The sequence below is a fragment of the Eschrichtius robustus genome, chromosome 3 (genome assembly GCF_028021215.1).
Source record: "Eschrichtius robustus isolate mEscRob2 chromosome 3, mEscRob2.pri, whole genome shotgun sequence".
NCBI classification, from domain to species: Eukaryota; Metazoa; Chordata; class Mammalia; order Artiodactyla; family Eschrichtiidae; genus Eschrichtius; species Eschrichtius robustus.
The window spans coordinates 127,298,443-127,324,369 of record NC_090826.1 but is presented as its reverse complement, the minus strand read 5'-3'; the positions used below and the strand labels follow the sequence as shown (position 1 = coordinate 127,324,369).

At 40.5% G+C, this 25,927-nt stretch overlaps 1 protein-coding gene across 2 annotated transcripts; it reads left to right on the top strand.

The window, feature by feature from the left end:
- The first annotated feature begins 2,714 nt into the window (after positions 1-2,714).
- On the top strand, positions 2,715-25,117 carry SLC19A2 (solute carrier family 19 member 2). 2 transcript variants are annotated; one of them, XM_068541215.1, is made up of 6 exons: positions 2,715-3,126; positions 9,621-10,223; positions 18,879-19,101; positions 20,197-20,389; positions 20,734-20,875; positions 23,184-25,117. In XM_068541215.1, the coding sequence occupies exons 1-6, from the start codon at positions 2,923-2,925 to the stop codon at positions 23,310-23,312; spliced, it is 1,494 nt and encodes a 497-aa protein (XP_068397316.1). In that variant the 5' UTR covers positions 2,715-2,922; the 3' UTR covers positions 23,313-25,117. The 2 variants fall into 2 exon arrangements, with proteins under 2 accessions (XP_068397316.1, XP_068397317.1); XM_068541216.1 differs by lacking the exon at positions 20,734-20,875.
- The last annotated feature ends 810 nt before the right edge of the window (positions 25,118-25,927 follow it).

The following is a 25,927-nucleotide window of genomic DNA, read 5'->3' as shown; positions in this document are numbered from 1 at the left end:
TTCCTTTGAGGTGGTGAAATATCTTAGAACTAGACAGAGGTGATGGTTGCACAACATTGTGAATGTACTAATGCCACGGAGTTGTACGCTTAAATATGGTTAACGGGTAATCTCGTATTATGTGACTATTACCTCAATTTAAAAAATATATTCTATTTACCTTTGTATTAGCTTCCTATTGCTGTATAACAAATTACCACAAACTCAGCTGCTTAAAAAATTAGAAGAACTTAACTCACAGTTCTGTAGATGAAACGTTCAGGTGGGCTTGGGTGGTTTCTCTGCTTAAAGTTGACAGGCAGAAATTAAGGCGTTGGCTGTGCTGTGCTCTTATCTGGAGGTTCTGAGGAAGAATCCACTTCCAAGCTTGTTTAGGTTTTTAGCAGAATTCAGTTCCTTGTGACTGTAGGACTGAAATCCCCAGTTCTTTGCTGGCTGTCAGCCAAGAGTCAGTCTCAACTGCCACAGGGTACCCACATTCTTGGCACACAGCTCCCTCCAGCAACAGCATGGCTATCTTTCTCCTTCAAATATCTCTTCCTGCCTCTTCTGCCACCAGCAGGAGACAATTCTCTGCTTTAAAGGGCTAGTGTGATTAGATGGGCCCACCTGGATAATCTCACGTTGGCCATACAATGTAACAAGCAGTTGTATTGTCTCATTAAATTCAGGGGTGCCACCCCACACTCAAAGGGGTGCGGATTATAGAAGGGCAGGCTCACTGGGAGTCATTCTTAGAATTCTGCCATGACCTCTTAGAGAAAAATAATAAAAAAGTTTCTACCTAATTCAAGAACAATTGTTATTTGTTAACGCCCAACATTGCCTAAATGATTAACACCAAGGAAAAATTTCAGAACCAATGATTTACAGATGAACACAATTCAGGTCTCCAAGACTCAGGGAAGGGATGGAAAGCTGTTCTTAATAAGTGGGCTTCTCTTTCTGAGGCCTCTTTTGTTTTTCTCTTTCCTTCTCTTCTACTAAAGCACTGAATGTATCAATAAATGTGAAGGGAAGCAATTGCCAAGAGGACCACTGATGCTCTCTCTGTAGTCATAATGAGAGGTAGATACTATGGCTGAAGTTTAGAGGACTAGATAATTGTATTTTGTAGAAGTTCTTACCTTTTTGGCTTCAAGACGCCTGTTATTGAGGACCCTAAATACTCTTTATTTTTGTGGGTTATACCTACTCATAGTTGCCATATTAGAAATTAAATCTGAAAAGTTTTTAAATGCAAAAATATACAAACACACATTCTCTTGGTCTTTAGAGTGACAATGTCATCACATATCATGTAGTCTCTAGAGTGCAAAAGGAAATAAAGTCTTAGTAGTATTATGAAAGTAGTTTGACCACGTGGAATTCTGAAAAGATCCCAAGGTTCCCTTGGGCTTCCTGGACCTCACTTTGAGACCCACTGATAGATGTAAATACCAACAACTGCATTTCTTCAGCGATCAATCAACTTACATATTTTGGTTCATTCACTTGTGCAGTCTTAGAAACAAATCTCCTTTCCCTTTACTAGTATGTCGTTCCATCTGGTAGAGTTGTGTGGCTGATTGCAGACAGTATCCTTTTTGCAACAAGTGTCATTTGCTGACCCAGGAAGAAAATTGAGCTAGATAGGTCGTAACATACATTAAAGCAAAATAGAGTTCAAAAATGGTTTCTGTGAGCTTCTGGTAGGATCTGTTAGCCTGCAAATACTGCACAGGGGAAATTGCTTTAAATGGTGCAGCTGGTCTGCAGTGGAAGGATTGGGATACAGTCAGGCTGAGTCAGGCAGAAAGAGGTTTATAGACAAAAATTAAAGAAAGCACTGCGGATTCTTGTCATGCTTTGCCCTTGAAAACTATGCCAAGACCTCTGTTTTGGTTTTTTAAATAAAGAGATCCATGATATTTCGTGATTGCTTTAATGACTCGGGATTTCCCCCTTACGTTTTAAACACAGCCTATATCTACAGTTATGTTTGCTTTCTTTGTATCCCGCTTACAAAAAGTAACGACATAAAGCTAAAACCCTTTCATTAGGACTCCATTACGATCCTTCTGTTAAGCAACTAGCTCGTTCATTCCTTTCACAGCATTTTATCCACTTTTTCCTTCTCCGGCTCTTGGTAAACGCCTCGGAGCGCTTAGAACCCGGGCTTCTAATGTCTTTTTACTACAGATGAATACAATTTAAAACCTGAAAGCTGCTGGAAGAAAGGTAGAGCATTCCCCCGTCCCAAGGTTAAATCTTTGCCCGGCGCTGGCCACTTGCGAAGGAAAATCTGAACGGACCGTGGTTAAGAATCAGAAAATGACTGTGTGTAACAGCGTTTCTCTTGGTGGGGATAAGGCCCACGCGGAGCATTCCCGACAGGTGAGCTGCAGCACGAGGCATGACTTAGCCGACCTCCAGCGTGGGCGGACAGCTCTCCCCCTGAGCAGCGCACGCCAGAACAGCGGCATTCTGACCTGAGTCCTACAAGTCCTCTGAGCCCGAGCCAGCGGACGTCAGCGCTCTAACGTGCCGCCGCCGCCGCCGCCGCCGCCGCCGCCGCCGCCGCCGCCGCCGCGGGTTCGCATCTTGTGAGCCACCGACCAATGGGAGAGAAGCCAATGCCCGGCGTCCTCTGTGATTGGCTCTCAGCAGGGAGGAGGTGGCGGAGGGTGGGCCTTAGGGCGTGTCAGGTTTTCTGCCGCTCAGCGGGCGGGTGGCGACACGTGAGGCTCCTGCAATCAGGAAAGGCTGGGAGTCATTGCGATTAGAGGCGGCTGTCTCAGAACTGCTTGGCCCCGCCGGGAGGAGGCGCCACTCGCGATTGCAGGTGCCCGCGCTGGGGCAGCGATTCAACCTCACTCCGGTTGGCCGAGGAGGAAAAGGAGAAGGAAAGGGCCGGGCCGGGCCCCGCCCTTCGCGCCCCGGATGGATGTGCCTGGTCCGGTGACACGACGGGCGGCGGCGGCGGCGGCCACAATGCTCCTGCGCACGGCTCGGGTCCCGCGCGAGTGCTGGTTCGTGCCCACCGCGCTGCTCTGCGCCTACGGCTTCTTCGCCAGCCTCAGGCCGTCCGAGCCCTTCCTGACCCCCTACCTGCTGGGGCCCGACAAGAACCTGACGGAGAGGGAGGTAGGCGCGGGGGGCAGGCGGGAGGTGACCCGGCAGGCGCGGGGCGCGGGCGCCGAGATGTGCGGGAAAAGGTGAGAGCGGGCGGAGGGGATGTAGTTGAGGAAAGGAGGAGTGAGAAAGGCGCTCGAAACGCAGGAGCCATTCTGAGCAGAGATTGCTGACTTTTCCCAGTTGGAAGGCGGCTCCGTGTTGGGCGCTGCCTTAATTCACGCTGTTTTTCTGCCCTCCGTTGGATTGATAGGCCGTGTCTTAGGTGAAGGGCTCGAAACGCAGTTCGGGAGCCCCAGTGCACGTGTGCTTCAGGCGATGATGCTGTAATGGAACTTAGCCCCACTCTGCTCCGACTGATCCAGCAGTTCCTGCTTGGGGGCGGGGACGGGGGCGGGGGGGAGGAGAATATTTGGAGAAAAAAGGGAAAACAGCAGGTTGTACTTTGGACATGGTAAAGGTTTAAATAAATATTTGCTGCCAGAAAGTAAGGAACCAGATGCTGAGTAACTCCTGCTTTCTGAAAGGATCTTCCCTCTACCTGCTGCACCCTCTTCCTTCCCCTACTTTGCATTGTTTACCCTTGACAGATGGATGTGCTCAAATAAGGACTGTACAAGACAACAAGAACCCATCATCTTGTCTTGATTTTTGATTGGGCGAGACTGTGTCCAAGAATACGCTTCCCACACACTCCCCCAACCCCACCTCCTGGGATAAAAGCAGATATTTAGATGGTATCACACAGTTGGCATTTAATTGCAGTTTTTCTTGCGTTGTGAATTGTTGCTTCACGGATGTTAGTTTTGCTCCTTTCTGTTCTGCTGCGATGTTCAGAGTAGTTGAGAGTACATAGTCCATGATCAAGAACTTTTTGCTGATTGACTTCCCCAGGAGGATTTATAAGTAAAGTACTTGAAGTGCATTGTGTACTTTAAAAATGTGTTTAACTCTTTAAAGCGTATGGTCAATCTCAACACCAGTTTTTTGAAAAAGAAAGACATTATATTAACTGAAAAGGGACTTAAACTCAAGCTGCTACCACAAAACCCAAATAAAGCAGATTCAGCATCCTCTTCCTTGAACACTACAAAGCAAGAAATCTGAGGTCTGGTATTCCTTTCTGGAACAAAAGGGTGAAAGCTGAGTGGGCAGTTGTTAGCTGTTCCTTGTTTTGTTTTGTTTTTGTTTTTTTTTAACTCATTTGCGTTTTCTTTTTTTTTTTTTTTAACTTATTTATTTATTTATTTATTTTTGGCTGTGTTGGGTCTTCGTTTCTGTGCGAGGGCTTTCTCTAGCTGCAGCAAGCGGGGGCCACTCTTCATCGCGGTGCGCGGGCCTCTCACTATCGCGGCCTCTCTTGTTGCGGAGCACAGGCTCCAGACGCGCAGGCTCAGTAGTTGTGGCTCACGGGCCTAGTTGCTCCGCGGCATGTGGGATCTTCCCGGACCAGGGCTCGAACCCGTGTCCCCTGCATTAGCAGGCAGATTCTCAACCACTGCGCCACCAGGGAAGCCCTGTTCCTTTTTTCTTATGTCTAATTCTCCTCCCACCCTGCCTTCCTGCCCCAGCTGCTGTGAAGTACTCCTCCCACTTAAACCTTACTCTCTCCCCTGTGATTAGCAGTCACCTGTTTTGAGTGTCCCTGCATAACAGGTCAGAGCAGGATGTAATTACTCATAGTCCCGTTTGTCATTGCATTGCTCCTCCATTTTCAAGGTCACTTAACAGGGAAGGGGTTGAACTCTTGGTTGAGGATTTCATTTGAGTTTCCCACATTATCTCACCCCTAGCAAGTGGCACTGACTTTTACCCAACTTCAGATCTATTTCTCAGTCTTATGGACCACTCCACAAGGAACTGTAAGAGTTACTCATTACCTATGTGAATGATAGTATTGCCTAAAAACAGTAATAAAGTGGAAAGGGCCAACTCTTGTGAACAGAATGATTCTCCAAGAAGAAAATTACTTCAGTAAATACAAGAGAGAATGATTCTGGAGACCCACAGCAACCACCAAATCTGAAGTGCAGCCGCTGAAGCAGAAATGATACTGTGTGTGAGCTGCTAACAAATTAAAATTTCATGTGAACTGCCACGTGATCTGCACAGTTTGTGCACCTTGCCTGAAAGAGAAGCACACGGGGAGAGAAACATGCTCCCATTGTTGATATTTGAAAGCCGAACTGTTTTGTACAAGTGCCCTGGGCAGAATTGCTGTGTGATGTGCCATCATGTGTCCTGTCTTATCGGAAAGTTACCTAGGTGAGTGAAATATGTTCCGGGCGTATAGCAATAAAGCAGAGGTGCCAGGCCCAGGAAACATTTGCTGAATGCGTAACAAAAACATAGCACACTTCTGTTACTGCACGTTAGATGAGGAAGAGGACAGGGTTTGAAGAAAAATCCAGAAGTCTGGAAAGGGATGTTGTTTGTCTCTGAGGACCTCAGAATCATGGCCGATTCTGATGGTCGGGCACAGTATGGCTCTGTCCACCCTCTCTGGAACCCTAGGTTTTTTTAAATCTCCAATAACTGAAATAAATAGGACAACTTGTTCTCCTTTCTGACTGCGTTTTTCACCAATGTACAGTTATTTATTTATTTAATATTACATGATTTTTAGGCAAAGCAAATGCCAAATCATGGTCAGTCTATTTGTGTTGAATTTTGTATTTCCCTCAGGAGACTTTAGAAGGTCCAAGAGCAGTCATCTTAGATAGAGCTGTTGTTAACTAAGGCCAAAGACAAAAGGAGGAAAAAAAAGGTCAGAATTTCCTTTTTCCACTCTCAAAGGATTTTTTTTTTCTTAGATTTCAGGAAAACCATTAACCTGTATCACTTTATAAATTTTAAACAGGTTAAAATTTGTATTTCAGTAGTTGAAAGCCAAACTTTTAATAAAATAGAGCTCTTTATCACCAAACATTTTTTATCCTTTCATCTTTTTCAGCATGGGATTTGACATTCACTACCTTTCTTTGATATTTTTAAGACATTAAATTTAAAACTATTCTGCCTAATATTCAGAGCCTTACAGAATTTGGCTCGTATCTCCTTAACACCCTTATCTCCCACTACATCCTTCTTCCCCTTGCCTTCTACATGCCCAAGCTCCATCCACGTTAATCTTATAGTCATAAGTCCAGTGTATCTAACTTTCTCATCCTTCAAGGTCCATCTCAAAGGAGCAACCCCCCATATTTCTTAACTCCCTTGTCAATAATTTATGTGTATGTGCTCTTCACTAGGTTCAGAACTCCTGGAGAACCGAGGCTTCATTTTATTCTTTTTTTGTTTTTGTAATCTCCATACAGTTTGAAAACAGTGTTGTGTGAATAAGTGCTTACTAACTAGTTGTCTAATTGAAATGTGATTCTAAGATAAAGTGTAAATCTGAATTAGAGCTTAAAACTGAACAGCTGTTTTCCCTTGACTTTTTGTGTCTTAGAAGAAAGCACAAACAAGCTCTGATCCAAAGAACTGTGAAAGGCACCTTAGAATAAAATCAGTTCCCTTTGCTCACACGGCAGATTTTGCCTGAGATAAGAAGGTATCGTCCAGGCGTGGCCAATAAGAGTCTGTAATCTGTACATTTTTACATGTGGGAAGTTTCCCTTCAGGATTCAGAGTATCCATCAAAGAAGCATTTCCTGGTGTGACAGCTTCTCCTTGGAGGCATTGAGAGAGAAGGGATCTTCTGGAGACTTTTGGAGACACCGTGGCTAAGCTCTGCATATTGTCTGGTCTTCTCTCTTCATGAAAGCCCCATAAAAGCACCCCTACGCAGGTTGAAAAAGCTGCTTAATGGCATTAGAAGTAAGCCTGGAACATAGTAGATGATCAACAGCAGTTTTCTGATTGAAGAAATGGGGCATTTTAGTGTGGTGGATTCAGAATATCTAGGTGCAGATGCTCCCTCTGCCGGTGACTAGCTGGGATAACTTTGGGCGATTCACGTAAGGCCTAGTTTCCTTGGTTGTAAGATAGAGATGATAAAAGCGTCTACCACTTAGCGTTGTTTGGATTAAATGAGGTCATATAGGTGAGGTGATTAGCATAGTGTGTGGTGTCAGTAGAGATGTACTATTATAATGCTGATAATGCTGTGGGAGGGACAGTCCTCTTGGGTTGATGTCTCTCCTAGGAGTAAATTCAGATTTCTTATTGAGAATAAGTTAAAAAAAACATATCTGGTCTTTTTCCCCTGCTTGCCTTTATTTTTGTCTCTACTTGGCATTGCTTTTCCTTATCTTCATTATGTAAACTGTGGTTTTTGTTTTAGGAGTGGAATTAGACTCATAAGCATAAACACTTTAAATTGATCATTGAAAGGATGAGGTTTATATAACGAAAACTTCACAGTTAATCGTTTGGGGACAACTAGTATTGAAGGGTATATAACATGTCTAAGTGCAGACAGTATTACTGGAGTGAAGAATCAGTGAAAGTCCCAAGGCGTGTGGTGGAGAACAAAGAAGATGGGGTACGGAAGGAAGGTATATTTAAAGGGAAGGTGTGGTGGCTAACAGCTTTGTAGTATTATGTTGGGGAAAATGTGAAGGTGAAGAAATATGCAGAGTCAAACAGAGGAGGCAGTTTCACACTTCAGAAAACTGTAGGAGAATGAATAAAACTATAGGCAAAAAAGGAGTTGGAAGTTGCTAATGGAGCACACCTGTGAAAAGTCTGTAGGGAAGCCTTCACTCTTCGCGGCTTTCATCTCAAGGTTGCCCTTATCCCCTTTGGTGTTCTACTGAGAAGTCTCTGACCCTGTCTTATGTCAGCCAAGTGCACTTTGTTCCTCATTTGATAAAACTTCCACACTTGTGAATAAGAGTCATTTCTACAGTTCTCGATTATTCTTTCACGCACACATTCAGGCACAAGAAAGTTTCCTGGTAAATGGAGGTTGCTAGATGATTTGCAAACACAAATTAGACTGGAATTCATGAAGGCGAGGCTATTAGACAAATCACTTTTGATATTAAGCCAGTCAGAAATCAAGTCTGGAATGTATTTCAGATTATGTTTTCCATTTATAGTTGTTCTCTGCATTGGCAAATATTTTATAATAATTTACTAAAAATAAAATTTTTACTTTATTGTTCCTCTAAAACCTTAAAACAATTAGTTGGGTGAACTGAGGTATACAGAAGAGTTAAAAAGTAAGTCAAACCCGAGGATTAGATTGCTCCATCACAAAGTATTTAGCCTGTTAGCAAGACTACCTTTCAGAACGCACTTAAAAACTGGGGCCACTGATCCAAACTTTGAAATGATCACTTATAAAACTGACTTACTTAAACCCCCAGGAACTTGCTAGGCTATGGGGTAGGTGTAAGAAGAGGGAAAAGTCTCCTACAATGATTGTTATTTGAAGAATGGGGACGACAGTTCAATTAATTTAATTTGTATTGTCCCAAGTGGTCTGTGTTTCAGCTTCAGTCCTTAAGTCTTTAAACCTATCAAAAAAGAGTAAGTGATTTACATGTACTCTCTCATTTAGTCCTTGCAAGAAACAACCCTGTGGCATAGGCTTTATTTCTCTTTTACTGATAATGGAGATTAAGGCTAAAAGGAACTAAAAAAAAACTTGCTTAAAATCATATGGCAAATGATGGAACAGAAATTCCAGCTGGGGTCTTTGTGGTTTAAATATTATTTCTACTATCTTCCAATGAAAAATTAATGAAAAAAAAAAAAACCTTCCTTTTTTTTCATGTTATAGACATACAAAAAGAAGGACATCAGAGTTGCTTATAATGCTACCATCCACAGATAGTTACTCTGTTAAGACTGTAGGACAGATTTACCTTCTTTATCTATTCATGTTACCCCAAAGAAATGAAACTTAAAATCAGAGAAACCTAATCAAACAGTAGGATCATGGCTCCCTGTTCTGTGGCTAGAAGTAAGAAGTGACAATGATTTCAAAACATTTGTTTCCAAAGCATTTATTGAGCCAAGTATCTTCCAAACAGTATGTGAGCTATTAGGTTGTGCAAATGAAAGTCAAGTCTACCCTGAAAGAACCTATAAAGCAATGGTTCTAAACTCTGGCTCATAATAAAATCTCCTGGGAGGTTTCTAAAAAATGCCTGTGGCAAGGCATCCACATTTTTTAAAGCTCCTTGGGAGATGTGTAGCCATGGTTAAGAAGCAGCGCAATGAGGTAATTGAAGAGACTGACACATACAAAGCAGTATCAGGAGAGCTTTTTGGGTGTTGGGATACAAACAGTATCAGCTGCAGCAAAGTCTTCCAGGATGAGGAAGGCGTTGAACTAGGCTTTGATGAATAGGGAAGATTTTATTAGGAAAAAGACGATGGGGTGGAAATGGAGAAGTATATTCCAAACAATTATCAGAATTGTTGTCAAGATTTCTTTGGTTGATAAAAATGAGATCTTTGAGGTACTGGTAGATTGTTTTATAAGAATAAATTGTTACGAATGTTCCAGGTCCTTTGAGATCACTAACGTGATGTTATCTTTTTTCTACCAGGTCTTCAATGAAATATATCCAGTATGGACTTACTCTTACCTGGTGCTGTTGTTTCCTGTGTTCCTTGCCACAGACTTCCTCCGTTATAAACCTGTTGTTCTGCTGCAGGGACTCAGCCTTATTGTTACGTGGTTCATGCTGCTCTATGCCCAGGGACTGCTGGCCATTCAGTTCTTGGAATTCTTCTATGGCATCGCCACCGCCACTGAAATTGCCTATTACTCCTACATCTACAGTGTGGTAGACCTGAGCATGTACCAGAAAGTCACGAGTTACTGTCGAAGTGCCACCTTGGTGGGCTTCACAGTGGGCTCTCTCCTAGGGCAGATCCTCGTCTCAGTGGCAGGCTGGTCCCTATTCAGCCTGAATGTCATCTCTCTTACCTGTGTTTCTGTGGCTTTCGCTGTGGCCTGGTTTCTGCCTATGCCACAGAAGAGTCTTTTCTTTCACCACGTTCCTCCCTCCTGCCGGGGAGCAAATGGCGTCAAGGTACACAGTGGTGGCATTGCTACTGATACCTCAGCTTCTAACCACCTTCCGCAGTGGGAAGACGTTGAATCAAAAATCCCTCTAAATACAGAGGAGCCTCCCATGGAAGAACAGGTAAGCACAACCTTAAATGCCTGTTGGTTGCTACTCTGGGGCTAGACCAATGGTGAAAAAAGACAGGAAAGTCCCTCAATTCATTTGGATTCTGGTTTTATCTTGAGTTGCTTCATTGGTTCATTCATTCATTCATTCAATATAACGTTGATTTATATTAGGGATGACAAATGTATTTTCCTCTGGAGTAAATGACCTCCAGGACTGGCACAACATTATATTGCTCATGTTGGAGATGTCTTAGAAGCCACAGCAATGTCTATCTCTTCTTCATCTTTCTATCCTCAGAACTTGGTATGTAAAGGAAGCTCTAGAAAAAATTTTCTAAATGAATAGGTGAAATGATTCCAGTAAATGATGACTATCTACTTCCAGTTTCTGAATTGAAGTCCAAAGTATGTAAGGATAGGAAGTTATCTTCCTCATCTGTGCTGAAAACTATGTGTGATACGGGCATACCTCAAGGATATTGCGGGTTTAGTTCCAGACCGCTGAGGTAAAGCAAATATTGTAATAAAGCAAGTCACACAATTTTTTTTTGTTTCATGGTGCATATAAAAGTTATGTTTGCACTATACTGTAGTCTATTAAGTGTGCAATAGCATTATGTATAAAATAATATACATACCTAAATTTAAAAATACATAATTGCCAAAAAATGCCAACCATCATCTGGGCCTTCAGCAAGTCGTAATCTTTTTGCTGGTGGAGGGTCTTGCCACGATCTTGTTGGCTGCTGACTGATCAGGGTGGTGGTTGCTGAAGGTGGGGGTGCTGTGGCAATGTCTTAAAATAAGACAACAGTGAAGTTTGCCGCATCGATTGACTCTTCGTTCAGGAATGATTTCTCTGCAGCATCAATGCTGTTTGATAGCATTTTACCCATAGTAAAATTTCTTTGAAAATTGGAGTCAATCCTCTTAAACCCTGCTTTATGAGCTAAGTTTATGTAATGCGCTAAATCCTTGGTTGTCATTTCAGCAGTCTTCACAGCATCTTTACCAGGAGTAGACTCCATCTCAAGAAACCACTTTCTTTGCTCATCCATTGGAAGCAGCTGCTTATCCATTCAAGTTTTATCATAAAATTGGGGCAATTCAGTCACAACTTCAGGTTTCACTTCTTTTTTTTTTTTTTTAAATCAGATAAAGGAAATATTTTATTTATTTATTTATTTATTTATTTATTTATTTTTAATTTTTGGCTGTTTGGGTCTTCGTTTCTGTGCGAGGGCTTTCTCTAGTTGCAGCAAGCGGGGGCCACTCTTCATCGCGGTGCGCGGGCCTCTCACTATCGCGGCCTCTCTTGTTGCGGAGCACAGGCTCCAGACGCGCAGGCTCAGTAGTTGTGGCTCACGGGCCTAGTTGCTCCGTGGCATGTGGGATCTTCCCAGACCAGGGCTCGGACCCGTGTCCCCTGCATTGGCAGGCAGATTCTCAACCACTGTGCCACCAGGGAAGCCCCTCAGGTTTCACTTCTAATTCTAGTTTTCTTGCTATTTCCACCACATCTGCAGTTATTTCCTCCACTGAAGTCTTGAACCCCTCAAAGTCATCCATGAAACAAAAGTTTTACAACACAATGGTTTATTCTGACACATTTCGTTTATTTTTTGTAATGTGATCACTGCCCGCTAAATTGATTTTATTACCAACTAATGAGTTGAAATCTAAAATTTAAAAAACTCTGTCCTAGACCACCTTGATATTTGTTATTTATAGATGTGCAAAATGTCAGTACTTGACATGCTGAAGAATTATAAACTTTTAGAGTTAGAAGTGACTCTAAGCACAAATCATAGAACAATCAGAGCATGTTAAAGGGACTTTAGATCACATCACCCTTTCATTTTAGAGATAAGGATTCAGATCCAACATTAGTGAGTCGTGCAAAATTACACACATGTACTCCTAAACATAATTTTAGAGCAGATATGAGATCCACTTCAATCTATACCTTGTTCCATGAAGTCCTTCACTGGGATAACAACATGGTCAGAACCATCATGTTGGCCATGGTGAGGTAAAATTAGGATTCAAGTCAGTTTCATGATCTCCTGGGCTCAGCTACCGACACCATGAAAGGCAAGCAGTGCTGCTTGGCAGCTGTACAGCCCTAAAATACTGCTTGTTTTTCTTTGACAAGCTTGAAGGAAAATTAGAATGTGGATATTGGAGATCACAGTGCCATCTTAAGCTGACAAAGCCCATCAATGAACCATAAATGATAATCGTGGTAATTACGGTAAAGAAGAGTTCTAGGTCAGTGGGTGGTTTTATCTTGACTTAAAAAGAGGGAAAATGAGGTAGAAGTCAAAGTGATAGCCCAGTCCACAAGTTACCTTAGAGTATTTGTAAGTTGATTTTCAGAATGAGTCTACTGCTTTGGGGCAGAGGGTGCTGACATTGCAGGAGGAGGAGCTGCCAAAGCCAGTGATTTTCTTGCCCAAACAGGCAACTGGACTCATTTTGTGCTTGGCATATAGTTGGACATGATTTTTTTTAAGTTGCTTACCCATTAGAAATGATGTAAATTAAACCAACTCTTTAGCACAGGGCTTGACATGAGATTAATGCTTAATAAATATCTGTTAATATAACTATACTTTTATTTGTAGACTAACACCTTTTACTATTAGGAAGCATTCTGTGTGTGTGTGTGTGTGTGTGTGTGTGTGTGTGTTTGAGTTCCATAAAACACTGACAGCAGCAAAATAAATGTTTTTACCTTGTACTCAATATCATTTATAGCAGCAGAGTATAGCGGATTTTGAAGAAGGAAGGCAGTCCCCAGTACTAGTACTTACCAGCAGGGTGATCTTGGGCCAGTTTCTTAATTCTTTGCGACTTTTAGTTCCCTCATTCATATACCTACCTCATAGGGCTATTTCAAGTATTAAATAAAGCCATGTAGAGCTTTCAAATTAGTATACATAAGTAGGTAATCAATACATGGTAATTTCTATTATTATCTTTATCATTAGATATGAATAATCAAGAACAGCTTTGTACCTTCACTGTAGATCTTTATTTGTGGGGCTGTAAATAATTTCTCATTTTCCCTTTGAATTTGTTGAAGGTATTCTGGGCCTTATGAAAAGAGTTATGAGAGTCTGGTACTAATTCCATCACACATTTTTTTTTTCTTCTTTTTCTCTTTTTCTTTTTTTTTTTTACTTTTTGGTCACACTGCGTGGCATGCGGTATCTTAGTTCCCCCGACCAGGGAGGGAACCTGCACCCGCTGCAGTGGAAGTGCGGAGTCTTAACTGCTGGACCACCAGGGAAGTCCCACAAATTCTTTTTCTTTAACTGAGTTAGGCTACCCCTAAATGTAGAGAGTGTTAAATCAGATGATCACTAAGCTTTACTTGACTCTAGAATCCTGAGTTTTGTGAGCTGATTGATGTGACGGTACTCTGTCTTTTTTCTTCTGTTTCCCAGGCATACCATGAACAACTTCTCATTTCCTGTCCAGTCCCCCATATATGTAGGGATACATAGAAATAATTTAATTGCAATCATCAGCCCTTGACTTAAATCTTCATAGTCTAGGCATTAAACCCTAATTATCCCCTCCCCCTACATTTTCCTACTGTATGTAGAAGAAAATGCAAAATTCTCATCATGGCCTATAAAACCCCATACAATTTGGCTCCTTGCCAACCTCTCTGACCTTATCTCTTAATTGGGCTGAAACACATCAAGCTTGTTCCCACCTCAGAACTTCAAATCAGGAGATTGTGTCAGTCAGGACTGCCCTTCATCCTGATCTTCATGGCTGGTTCCTTTACGTCACTCAGGTCACAGCTCGGACATCAGCTTTTCAGAAAGCCATTTAACACTCTTAGCAATCATTACTCCATTCCAAAGTCACTTGCTAGCCCATTACCCTTTTTACTTTCTTCATAGTATTATTCCTACTATAAGCTCTCTTGTATGTGTGTGTTTATCATCTGTCTCTCTTATTCCAGTGTAAATTTCATAAGAGCAGGGACTTTCCTGCTGTATCACCCGTGTCTAGAACATTGCCAGACACATTGTATGGGCACTCAGGAACTATTTGTTGATTATGTTAATGAGTCATGGTAAATAGAATATAAGGGAAACCAACATTTATTGAGCACTTGCTACATACTGAATAATACTTATCTAGTTCTTGCAATAACCTGTTGAAGTAAGCATTAATTTCCATTTTACTGTAAAAAGCCTAAGATTGAGAAATTTTTCTCATCTGAGTGTAGGCAAGTATGCTGCTGATTCATCATCTCAGCTCCCATTTATTTTGACCTGGGTACCAGACACTGTGCCAAAAGTCTTATATTCATTATGTCATTCTTATTAAACCTACTATTATTAAAACTCTATGATATAGGTATCACTGTCTCCATTTTACAGGTGAGGGAACTGAAGCTCTACTGATTTTATTTAAAAGATTCATACTTAATTTTTTAAGTAAACAATACAGAAAACTACATAAAAAGAAGTCAAAATAATCTGAATTGCTGGGTGCAAAGATTACCACTATTAATATTTTAGTGCCCTTTCTAAGTATCACTGTTTGTACAGATTTTATAGTAAATGAAATTATAATCTACACGTAGGTTTATAACTTTATGTTTTTTTACTCAGTGTTAACTCAAGACTGATCTTTCTTTCTTTTCATGTCAGAAAAGCCTTCAGAATCCAAGAATTGAAATCATAATGGTGAAAATGACTGGTGGGAGGTTTGTGTTAGGCAGTATTCTGCCTTTCTCACCAGGCTGGCCCTGAGCACCAAAAGCCAGAATCAGAAAGACGTGTGTGAAGGACAAAGTCTGTCTTTTGACCCTCCCCATTTTTTTCTCATTTGTGGTCACAACCTTTCCCTCTGGATGTCTCCAGTTGGACCCCTGCCAACGGATATGTCTGAGTTGGGATGGAGGGGAGAGGGTGTATAGCCGTATATGGCTGTACCCCCTCCCTTTTGCAGCTTAATGCCCTTGAAGCTCAGATAGGTGTTATCTCCCCTGAAAAAGAGTAGCCAAAGGCAGGTCTCTGTGCCAACTCTTAAAAGGTTTCCAATGCCCCTGAACTAGGGCTTATGAACTAGGGCTCTACGAGATACCAGGCAAAGGCAAGAATGAGTATTCTTGGAACAAGATAAGTGCACAGCAGGCCAGAGCAGGACAGAGTGTCCCAGAAGCCTTTTATGTTGGAAGAGAACTTTATCATTGCAGATTCTTAAGTACACCTTGAAAGCGCCTGCTTCTGTGCTATTCTTGTTTCCTTTGCTTTGAATGTTCTTAATTGTTTCTCTATTCTAATCTTATCTATCTCCCAAAGCCTGTCTCAAACACCAGTTCTTCCATGATACATATTTTGGTTCCTTTTCCTTGAAACCAGATGTACTATATTTGTCCCCATTGGTTAAGGCTCATTGTATATGTTTTTACTATGTTTTGGGTAATGAAATATCAATATCTGAGAAAATAATGATAGTCTTCCTTTCATCATGAAAAAAATGTTCATTGTTTATAGCAAGAATTAGGATTGTGTCCTTCAACAGCACAATAAAAGAAGCAAACTTATTCTCAAGTTTCCATCCTAGCTATTGGCTTGATGATAGACAAATCTCCCTCTGCATATAGCTGAGCTAAGAAAAGAGTAGCATTTAACTTGGTATTATAAACACCTAACTATACCTATTAAAAGGTTCTATTTAAAGGAGAAGGGGCTGCACAGAAATTAACGTAAAATGGATTAAAGACTTGAATGTAAGACCTGAAATCATAAAACGCCTTAGAAGAAAACATACGTGGTAAGCTCCTTGACATCTGTCTTGGCAATGTGTTTTTTAATTTGATACCAAAAGCAAAAATAATTAAGTGGGACAACATCAAACTAAAAAGCTTCTATACAACAAAGAAAAACATCAACAAAATGAAAAGACAACCTACTGAATGGGAGAAAATATCTGCAAATCATATGTCTGATCAGGGGTTAATATCCAAATTATAAAAGAAACTCATACAACTCAATAGCAAAAAAAGAATCCAATTTAAAAATGGGCAGAAGATCTGAATAGACATTTTTCCCAAGAAGACATTCAGACAGCCAACAGGTACATGTAAAGATGCTCAACATCACTAATCATCAGGGGAATGCAACTCAAAACCAGAATGAGATATCACCTCACACCTGTTAGAATGACTATTATCAAAAAGACAAGAAATAAGTGTTGGCGAGGATGTGGAGAAAAGGGACCCTTGTGCACTATTGCTGGGAATGTAGATTGTTGCAGTCACTGGAAAACAGTGTGGAGGTTCCTCAAAAAATTAAAAATCAGGGACTTCCCTGGTGGCGCAGTAGTTAAGAATCTGCCTGCCAGTACAGGGGACATGGGTTTGATCCCTGGTCCAGGAAGATCCCTCATGCCACGGAGCAACTAAGCCCGTGCGCCACAACTACTGAGCCCACACACCACAACTAATGAAGCCTGCGCACCTAGAGCCCATGCTCTGCAACACGAGAAGCCACCACAGTGAGAAGCCTGCGCACCGCAATGAAGAGTAGCCCCCACTCGCCGCAACTAGGGAAAGCCCTCACGCAGCAACGAAGACCTGACGCAGCCAAAAATAAATAAATTAAATAAATAAGTTAAAAAAAAAATCAGACTACCACATGATTCAAGAATTCTACTTCTAGGTATATATCCAAAGGAAATGGAAACACTAACTCAAAAAGATACAGGCACCCACCAGTTCACTGCAGCATTATTTACAATAGCCAAGATATGGAAACAACCTAAGGGTCCATCAGTGGATGAATGGATAAAGAAAATGTGGTATACGGACACATTTATATACACACTGGAACGCTATTTATTCAGCCATTAAAAAGCGAATGAAGTCTTGCCATTTGCAACAATGTGGACGGACTTGGAGGGCATTATACTAAGTGAAGTAAATCAGACAGAGAAAGACAAATATCACATGATCTCATTTATATGTGGGAACTAAAAACAAAACAAAAAAACCCCAAGCTCATAGATACAGAGAACAGATTGGTAGTTGCCAGAGGAAGGGGGTAGGGGGTAGCCAAATGGGTAAAGGGGAGTCAAAAGGTACAACTCCCAGTTGTAAATAAGTCTTGGGGATGTAATGTACAGCATGGTGACTATAATTAATAATACCATATTGCATATTTGAAAGTTGCTAAGAGAGTAGATCTTAAAACTTCTCATCACAGGAAAAAAAATTATAACTGTATGGTGACAGATATTGACTAGGCTTATTGTGGTGATCATTTCACAGTGTATACAAATATAAAATCATTATGTTACACACCTAAAACTAATATAAAGTTAAAGGTCAATTATACCTCAGTTTTTAAAAATGAAGGAGAAAGGGCTGACAGCAGGTGGGAGTAGTCATTTTACATCTGGAGGTTCTCATGTGCAAGATATGGGTTCCAGCCAGCGAGCAGGTTGAATCATGCTGCTGCCATTGGTGTTAATAATCTGTAACATGGCTCCTGTCACACGTCCTGGCTCTTACATGCTAATCCACAGTTAGCTTCCTCTTGGTCCCTTTGGATTCTCTCATTTTGCCTTCCCATGTTAGTTGCAAAAGTAAAATTTCCTATGTTCTGAGCGAGGCTCCGGAATTATGGCAACCTTTGATAGCTATTTCACAGGATGTCTGGAATCTCATATTGACTTCTTGGCATAGTCCAGGGATGATGGTACATAGTAATGTTTTGATTCACTCAGTTACATGCATAGTAGCTTTATTACTTCATTGTAATATTTCCCATAAATACTGGGTAATAGAAAAAGCATAAGGAAGAAAATTAAAATCACTGATTACTCCATCAGTCAGAGAGAACTGCTGCTAATATTTTGATTTATTTCTTTCTAAGATTTCTGTCTTAACCATTATCTTTCAGTGAATCTGATAGATTCTCATTCATGGATTCTACCTGAACAGTGATTTACTAGGGTTGCTAATTATTGCGCTTTTTTTTTTTTTGGTTGCGTTGGGCTTGTGGGCTTTCTCTAGTTGCCGTGAGCGGGAGCTACTCGTCGTTGCAGTGCATGGGCTTCTCATTGCGGTGGCTTCTCTTGTTGCGGAGCACAGGCTCTAGGTGCGTGGGCTTCACTAGTTGTGGCTCACGGGCTCTAGAGTGCAAGCTCAGTAGTTGTGGCGCACGGGCTTAGTTGCTCTGCGGCATGTGGGATCTTCCCGGAACAGGGCTCGAACCCGTGTCCCCTGCATTGGCACGTGGATTCTTAACCACTGCGCCACCAGGGAAGCCCAAATTATTGCTTATTCTTAATGTTGCTTGCCACTGTATGGGGAGATATGGAATGTCATCTCCCTTTGGCTAAAGTATGCAATCTCTGACCATCTTTCTACCTTCATTTTGTAAACAATATATCATTTGCTGGATGTACTAATGTTTATAGAGCATTCAAAGCAAAAATTATATAAGAATGTGTTTTTTTCCCCAGAGGGGATAAATGTAATTGCTAAGAAGTTTATACATGCACACACACACGTATATGAAATAAGCAATTGGTTTTCACAAGGAACAAGAAAAAAGTCTGTTGAATAGAAGATTGAGTCTATACAATTGCTTTCTGTACAGTTGGCTTCTTCCCTTTTTCTGTGTAGGAATCCAAGCCAGACCGTCTCCTCGTGCTGAAGGTCCTGTGGAATGATTTCCTGGTGTGCTACTCTTCTCGCCCTCTGCTCTGCTGGTCCGTGTGGTGGGCCCTCTCCACCTGCGGCTATTTTCAAGTCGTGAACTATGCACAGGGCCTGTGGGAGCAGGTGATGCCTTCTCGTCATGCTGCCATCTATAACGGCGGCGTGGAGGCCGTTTCAACCTTACTGGGTAAGCAGTGCAGGGTGGCAGGGCAGCTTGGGAGGGGGAGATTCCTCTAGTAGTGAAGTCAACCATAATCAGATTTTCTCTCCCCTCCCAAGTTTGAAGTAGCCCCAAAGAATGGATTACTTATTTTGAGCTCTGATTTTATAATTTAGGAGGACAATTTAGAATTGCACATGAGGTGGAAGACTATGACTAACAAACTTAAATTCTTTTAACCTTTGGGAAACCTAATATAATGGTCCTCTAAATTGTCTTCTTATCCAGGTTTGCATGATCTCTGATTTACTGGGTTCTTCTGCCACTTGTTGAAAAACTTGGAGTAACCTATACAATACTTTATAACAACAGTAGCAAATATATTGTTTATATGCACCAAGTGCTGCTCTAAAGACTTTATGTATGTTCACTCAGTCCTCACAGAATTCCTAAGACAGGTGTAATTATTATCCCCAGTTTACAGTTAAGGAAGCTGTGGACAGACAGCTTAATCACTTGGCCAAGATGATACAGATGGTAAGTGGTAAAGTCGAGGTGTGAACTCAGAGCCTGTGTCTTTGGCCATTTTATTCTGTTGTCCCTTCCTAATTTGTTGACCCACCTCAGAAGGTTTTGGAAGACTTTATATGATTTCTGTAAACACTTAAAACTGTGACTGGCACTTAGAAAGCACTCCGTACATTTTAGCTATCGTTTTCATAATCATCATCATTTTACCACATGATAAACTGCCCCTCAGTTGGGAAGAGAGAAGAGCCATCCTGCCGTGTTGCCAAGCTACAAGCAGTGGTTCTTTTTGGTTCTCGCCTCTGTGTCCGCCTCGGTAGTTTTTCCTTAGCAGCGTCCCTGGTTCTGTATCCTCCTTTTCCTTCTCATTACCAGCTGCCCTCGTTCAGTCTCTCATCATCTCTCCATGGCTCCATACTGTTTATTCCATCAAGTCCAAAATCCTCTGCCGGACTTTCAAGGCCCTCCATAATCTTGAGCTACCCTGTTTAAAAGTTAAAAGATCTTAAAATGTAGTAATCTAAGATGAATTTTGAATTCATTGAAATAGTATCTGTGTAGCAAAATGACAAATTTTCTCTTTTTGTTTTGTAGGTGCTGTTGCTGTGTTTGCAGTTGGTTACATAAAAATATCCTGGTCCACTTGGGGAGAACTGACATTGTCTCTGTTTTCTCTCCTGATTGCTGCTGCCGTGTACATCATGGACACCGTGGGTAACATTTGGGTGTGCTACGCATCCTACGTTGTCTTCAGAATCATCTACATGTTACTCATCACTATAGCAACGTATGTATTTTGATTCAAAGAACCATTAGGAAGAGCTGACAGGATTAGCTTTTTGGTTTCTTTACAAATTAAAATTTCTGGTTAAAAGAGGCAAATGGGAGGAAGCATTATATTATATGTGCATTGCCAGTTTTTCTCCTGAGGAAGCATTTAGGCAAGGTTCTTTATTTCCTTGTTTAAACGTTCCTGCTGTTTTCAGATGTTTGCATGAGGTTTACATCATTTAGCAACAAGATATTCTTCACTTGGTTGGGAAGGGAATTGACAGTAGAAAGTACGGGTTACTCTTCACACTATCCTGGAAGTAATTCTTGTCTATGCATTCTTTTTATTTATTTTTTAAGTTTTCAGATTGCTGCAAACCTCAGCATGGAGCGCTACGCCCTAGTGTTTGGTGTAAATACCTTAATCGCTCTGGCACTGCAGACTCTGCTCACTCTAATTGTGGTAGATGCCAGTGGCCTTGGCTTGGAAATTACCACTCAAGTAAGATCTCTGTTTCGGTACTGAAGATGTTATGAGTTGATCAGGGTAACGGAAGTGGAGCATGCTTCATGGAAACAAATTCATACAATATAGACAGATACAAAATAAAAAGTAAAAGTGTTCTCTCTTTCCTTCAGTCATCCCCCATCCTTAGTTCTTTTCTACCAGGAGGATGTTGGGACCATCATCTTTTTGATGAGGCCCTAGAACATTTCTGTGTGTAATTAACCAGCCTGGTGGAGTTGAGAGGTAATATTGGTTCCTTCCAGGCCAAGACCTTCTGCTTCCTCATCCATTATTTCCCTCCATTTTTAATTCTGTGCCTGGAATACTGCATCTCATGTTCGAGATGCCATGCTTCACCTCAAAGCTCTCTAAGTCTCCTCCTTCTTTAGTTAAAATGCCCCTTACCCAAATACCAAGGTAATGACTTCCTGTTGCTGAATAGCATTATGATTCTTAACATATGACCTATTGAGAAAACACCTGCACAAACACTCAGAGACAGTGTGAATAATTTTATTCACTCAGGAATGGTATAGTTGTATATGCCTTCATGCATTGTGAGTTGTTAGGTAGGGCTTGTTCTGTACTTCAGCAAAATGGGCAATTGAATAAAAAAGTGCCTACCCTACCTCATCTCAGCCCAGATGATTCCATCTCCATTATTCCTTCCTTACTTACATATTAGTTTTCTTAGAATACAAAGACCTAACATGTTAGCAGTAATTAACTTTGTTTTTACTGAGGAGATCTAAAAGAGAAATAGGTAATGTGCATTGAGTGCTTTCTATGTGCCGGGTACTTTATATAGAATTTTGCAGCATTGTTATCAGGATTAGACATCAAGAAAATGAGTCTGAGAGATGTTGTGTTGTTTAAGGTCACAGTCAATAATAGTATGTCAGAACCAGGATTCAAACCAGCATCTGACTCCAAAGCTTAGGCATCTCCCGCTGCATCATGCTGCCTCAAAAAAGGATGGGGGAGGGGGTGGATAGAGCAGAGGAATGGGAGCTTATTACTTTCGTTTAAGTAAGAATTACTTAAGTGTTTCCCAATTACTACCTGCAATAAAAACCTTGAGGAGACCTCTCAAGGGTTAGGTACTTTCATTTGGGATGGAGAGTAGAAGAGTAACTAAGTGCTTGTCATCTTGCTATAGAAGTGGTAGGTTTAAACGTATGGAATAATAGAATTTTGTGGGCTGTGCTGAAACTTGTAACTGCCATGATTAATTAACGAGTTTCCTATAGGAAAATGAATCAGAATTTTAAAGGACCTGGCTCAGAGGGTTAGCTTATCAGTAGTTAGTAAGTTGTTTTAAGAAGAACAATGATGATGATGTTGATAAACAACATAGTTACATTAAAAAATTGGCTTGGAGGGACTTCCCTGGTGTCACAGTAGTTAAGAATCCGCCTGCCAATGCAGGGGACACGGGTTCAATTCCTGGTCCAGGAAGATCCCACATGCTGCAGAGCAACTAAGCCCATGCGCCACAACTACTGAGCCTGTGCTCTAGAGCCCACGAGCCACAACTACGGAGCCCACGTGCCACAACTACTGAAGCCCGTGTGCCTAGAGCCCATGCTCCGCAACAAGAGAAGCCACCGCAATGAGAAGCCCGCGCACCGCAATGAAGAGTAGCCCCCGCTTGCCGCAACTAGAGAAAGCCCGCATGCAGCAACAAAGACCCAACACAGCCAAAAAATAAATAAAATTAAGAAAAAAATTTGGCTTAGAGAAGATTCTTATAAAAAGTAATCTTATAATGGAATATATTGATAGTTGACCTTCTACTGCCCTCTTCTGGGCAAGAGTAGAGGTCTTGATATTCAGAATTTGGCCTGTTAATCATATCAGCTTGAGGGTAGAGACCAGGATTCAGTTATAACAGCAACAAAAATAAAAACAATAGTATTAACAGCATTAGCATTGTGCTAATAAACATTTGCATACATAATCTCATCCTTTCCCAACAACTCTGCAATTAGGAAATATTATGAATTACAAAATGTTTTGCAAATGAAGTTGAGGCTCAGAGACTGAGTCTCTCAATCCAGGTCATACAGCTAGTAAGGGGGAAGTCGGGATTTGCACCCAAGAGTCAGGCTTCAGTATCACCATGCTGTGCTGCCTCTTTGTATCCTCAGTGCCTGGCACATTGTTTAAGCGTACAATGTTTTTTGAAGTTTTATAGAGAAACTGAATATACCTTTAATTATAGAGTCTGTTCACATATATGTAATAAAAGAGCTTACCTTCTAATTGATAATTCTATAAATTATTCTTTCCCCCTCTTTAGTTCTTCATCTATGCTGGTTATTTTGCACTCATCGCTGTGGTTTTCCTGTCTAATGGTGCAGTTAATATTTTGAAGAAATACAGAAAGCCGGAAGATCCAGAATCAAGTACTCAAGTGACCACTTCATAACGCACTGCTGATGAGCTTCTTATCACAAGAACTCTGCACAGCAGCTGTGCCTGGATGTATTTAATTTTTTAAAGTGTAGACACATATTTATGAGTGTGCATTTCATGGCTTCAAAGCAGCCAATTGACTATACCTTGTCCTCCTAGAGTAATAGAATACTGTTCAGAAGTGAAGTGTACTTCATGGATTATTTACGAGGCCAATAGAAGGATGACTGTTTTCTGATGTGAAAGTGAGCTTGCTTTTGAAAACCAAGTAATCAAGAGCAATCAAGCAGCACATGGTGATGTATACTTGCTAGCAAGTGAGTCTGGTGTTTCATAGGTCAAGTACTTCTGTATCAGATTAGCCAGATGCTTGGCCTGGTGGGACCAGGGCTTCACAGGGGCCACAGATGTTACAGGTCAGAACAGAAATATGTTCTAACAGCACCTGCCTCTGTTCAACTTAATTCTTATTTCTGTGTTATTCATGTGCATTTGTGTTTCTACAGATGAAAGTTGTTCCTATCACCGACAATATGTGCTCTGGTTTGGTGTTTTATAAGGAATATGTGTCGTTTCTAATTTAAGTTATTTAAAAAAATTCATTGTGTAAACATTCTCAATTCCCATCTTGACAATTATGTATTTGTGTGGATTTTTCATTTTTACATTATTCATATGCTTCCCAGAGAAGCTAATTTAGTTAAATAATAAGGCAAGTTTTGAAGCCTGCTAAAAATCTAAGTGACCTAATCAGAAAACTTAAGGCAGGTTTGCTTGTCTTTTATTCTTCAGTATGAAGGACTATTAATTCTATGATGAAAAGTTACTAAATGGGCTAAAGATACAACTAACCCATTTTGTATTTGCATCCCCTTTTACCTCCAAAATAAAATGGAAAATTCTTTTTTTAAATAACTTCATCTCCATTTATAGCTTTTATATTATTTGTCCTTCTTATTCAAGATAAAGATGTCATTAAGAGTTGGATTATTCCAAGGTCTTTTTCACAAACTGAGCCTCTTATTAATTATTTTGGTGGGACAGGAACTAGGATAGACTTAGTTCCTGCATTTTGTACATTAAATCTGCCTTTGTTTCTAAAGGTGGATCATCTTGAATATCTGCTTAAAATAAGAATTGCTATTGATTCCGTTTCCAGGTTACTTGAAAAAAATGTTATTCTGTGCACATTTAATTGGGAAGTTAGTCTACCAAGTGGCTGCTAGCCTATGTGAGACGTAACTATTTTGAAGCCAATTTTGTTGCCTAATCTTAAAAAAAAAAAAAAAAAAAAAAACTAGGTTAACTTTTTTAGAACGACATAGGTAAACACTGAATAATAGTGTCAAGATTCCAAAACTGATGTATTCATTTATGTAAGCAGGAATTCTAGAAGCAAATGAATGAGGATAAGAATAAGTCATTTTCCACTCACCTTCCTTTCTGAATAAGGGAAAGGAAAAGAACACTAGCTAAGTAAGGGAAGAGGAAGTGATATAAATAGCAGCCTCTAATTTTATATTTTGTCTTTGTTGTGTTTTATTTTGCTACATAGGGAATTGTTTACTCAGAAACAAGTAGAAAAGTGGTATTTGAGGAATTTTATTTAATTTTTTAAATAAAATAGACTGTGGTACAATCAATACTAAAGCAGTATTTCCCTGGAATTTAATTCAAAGTTTGTGGTACACAGTTAGAGCCTTTACTTATTTAAGACAATAATAAGTTTACATCTTGGTGTGTGGCCCTATTTGTAGAATGCTGAACCCAATTTGCAAGTTGTACTGTATGCAGTTTTGTAAAGTGAAAATAATTTGTTGTACTTTTTATTCAATTCTGTATAGATTACAAACTTATTTATTAAATAAATATTTTACAGTATGTTTTTCCTTTTTAATCAAAATTGTTTTTAATTTATCTTTTGCTGTAGTAGGAGCTTTGGATTACTTCTTTAAATCTTTTAGTTGTTTCGACTAGGACAAATTTCAGAGTAAGCCTTCCCCTCACCTGACCTTACTAACTAACCGAGAGTCATCCTGTTAATTCTTCCATTGCTTTGTGATCTTTACCTTTGACTCTTCCCTTTCATTTCTGTTTTTCCAATTTTCTTCTAACACCACATTGTACTGTTTATTTTTCTTGGTCTTCATCTTGGTACCTCTTACTTTTTTAAAGCATTCTCCCATTTAGAAACCAAAAAGACCTACATTCCCTTCAGTGTTAACTGGATTTTTTAAGTAAATGAAATGAAATTGAATCAAAGGCATAAGGTACCATCTTGTTTTGAAAAATCATAGCCTTTTTGTTCCAACCCCAAATATTCTGAAACCCAGGGAAGCATCTTCTTGCCATCAGTTGAGAATCACTTGTTCATTATACCCTAGAAACCAAATCAGTCTTCTCTCACAGTATCCGAATGGGTACCTTCTCTTTAATTCCCATTCCCAAACCTGCTTCATTAAGGCATTTCATTGATTATCACCAAAGACTTGGAAGTTTTTCATGCAAAAACGTTTTATAAAGATAAAGTTTTCTCTCCCTATAGTTATATCCCCTGTATCTTAAGGCCTTTCAGACTGTAAGCCTGCTTACATGCCTCAGACCATGCCTTATTTTTGTCTTTTGTTA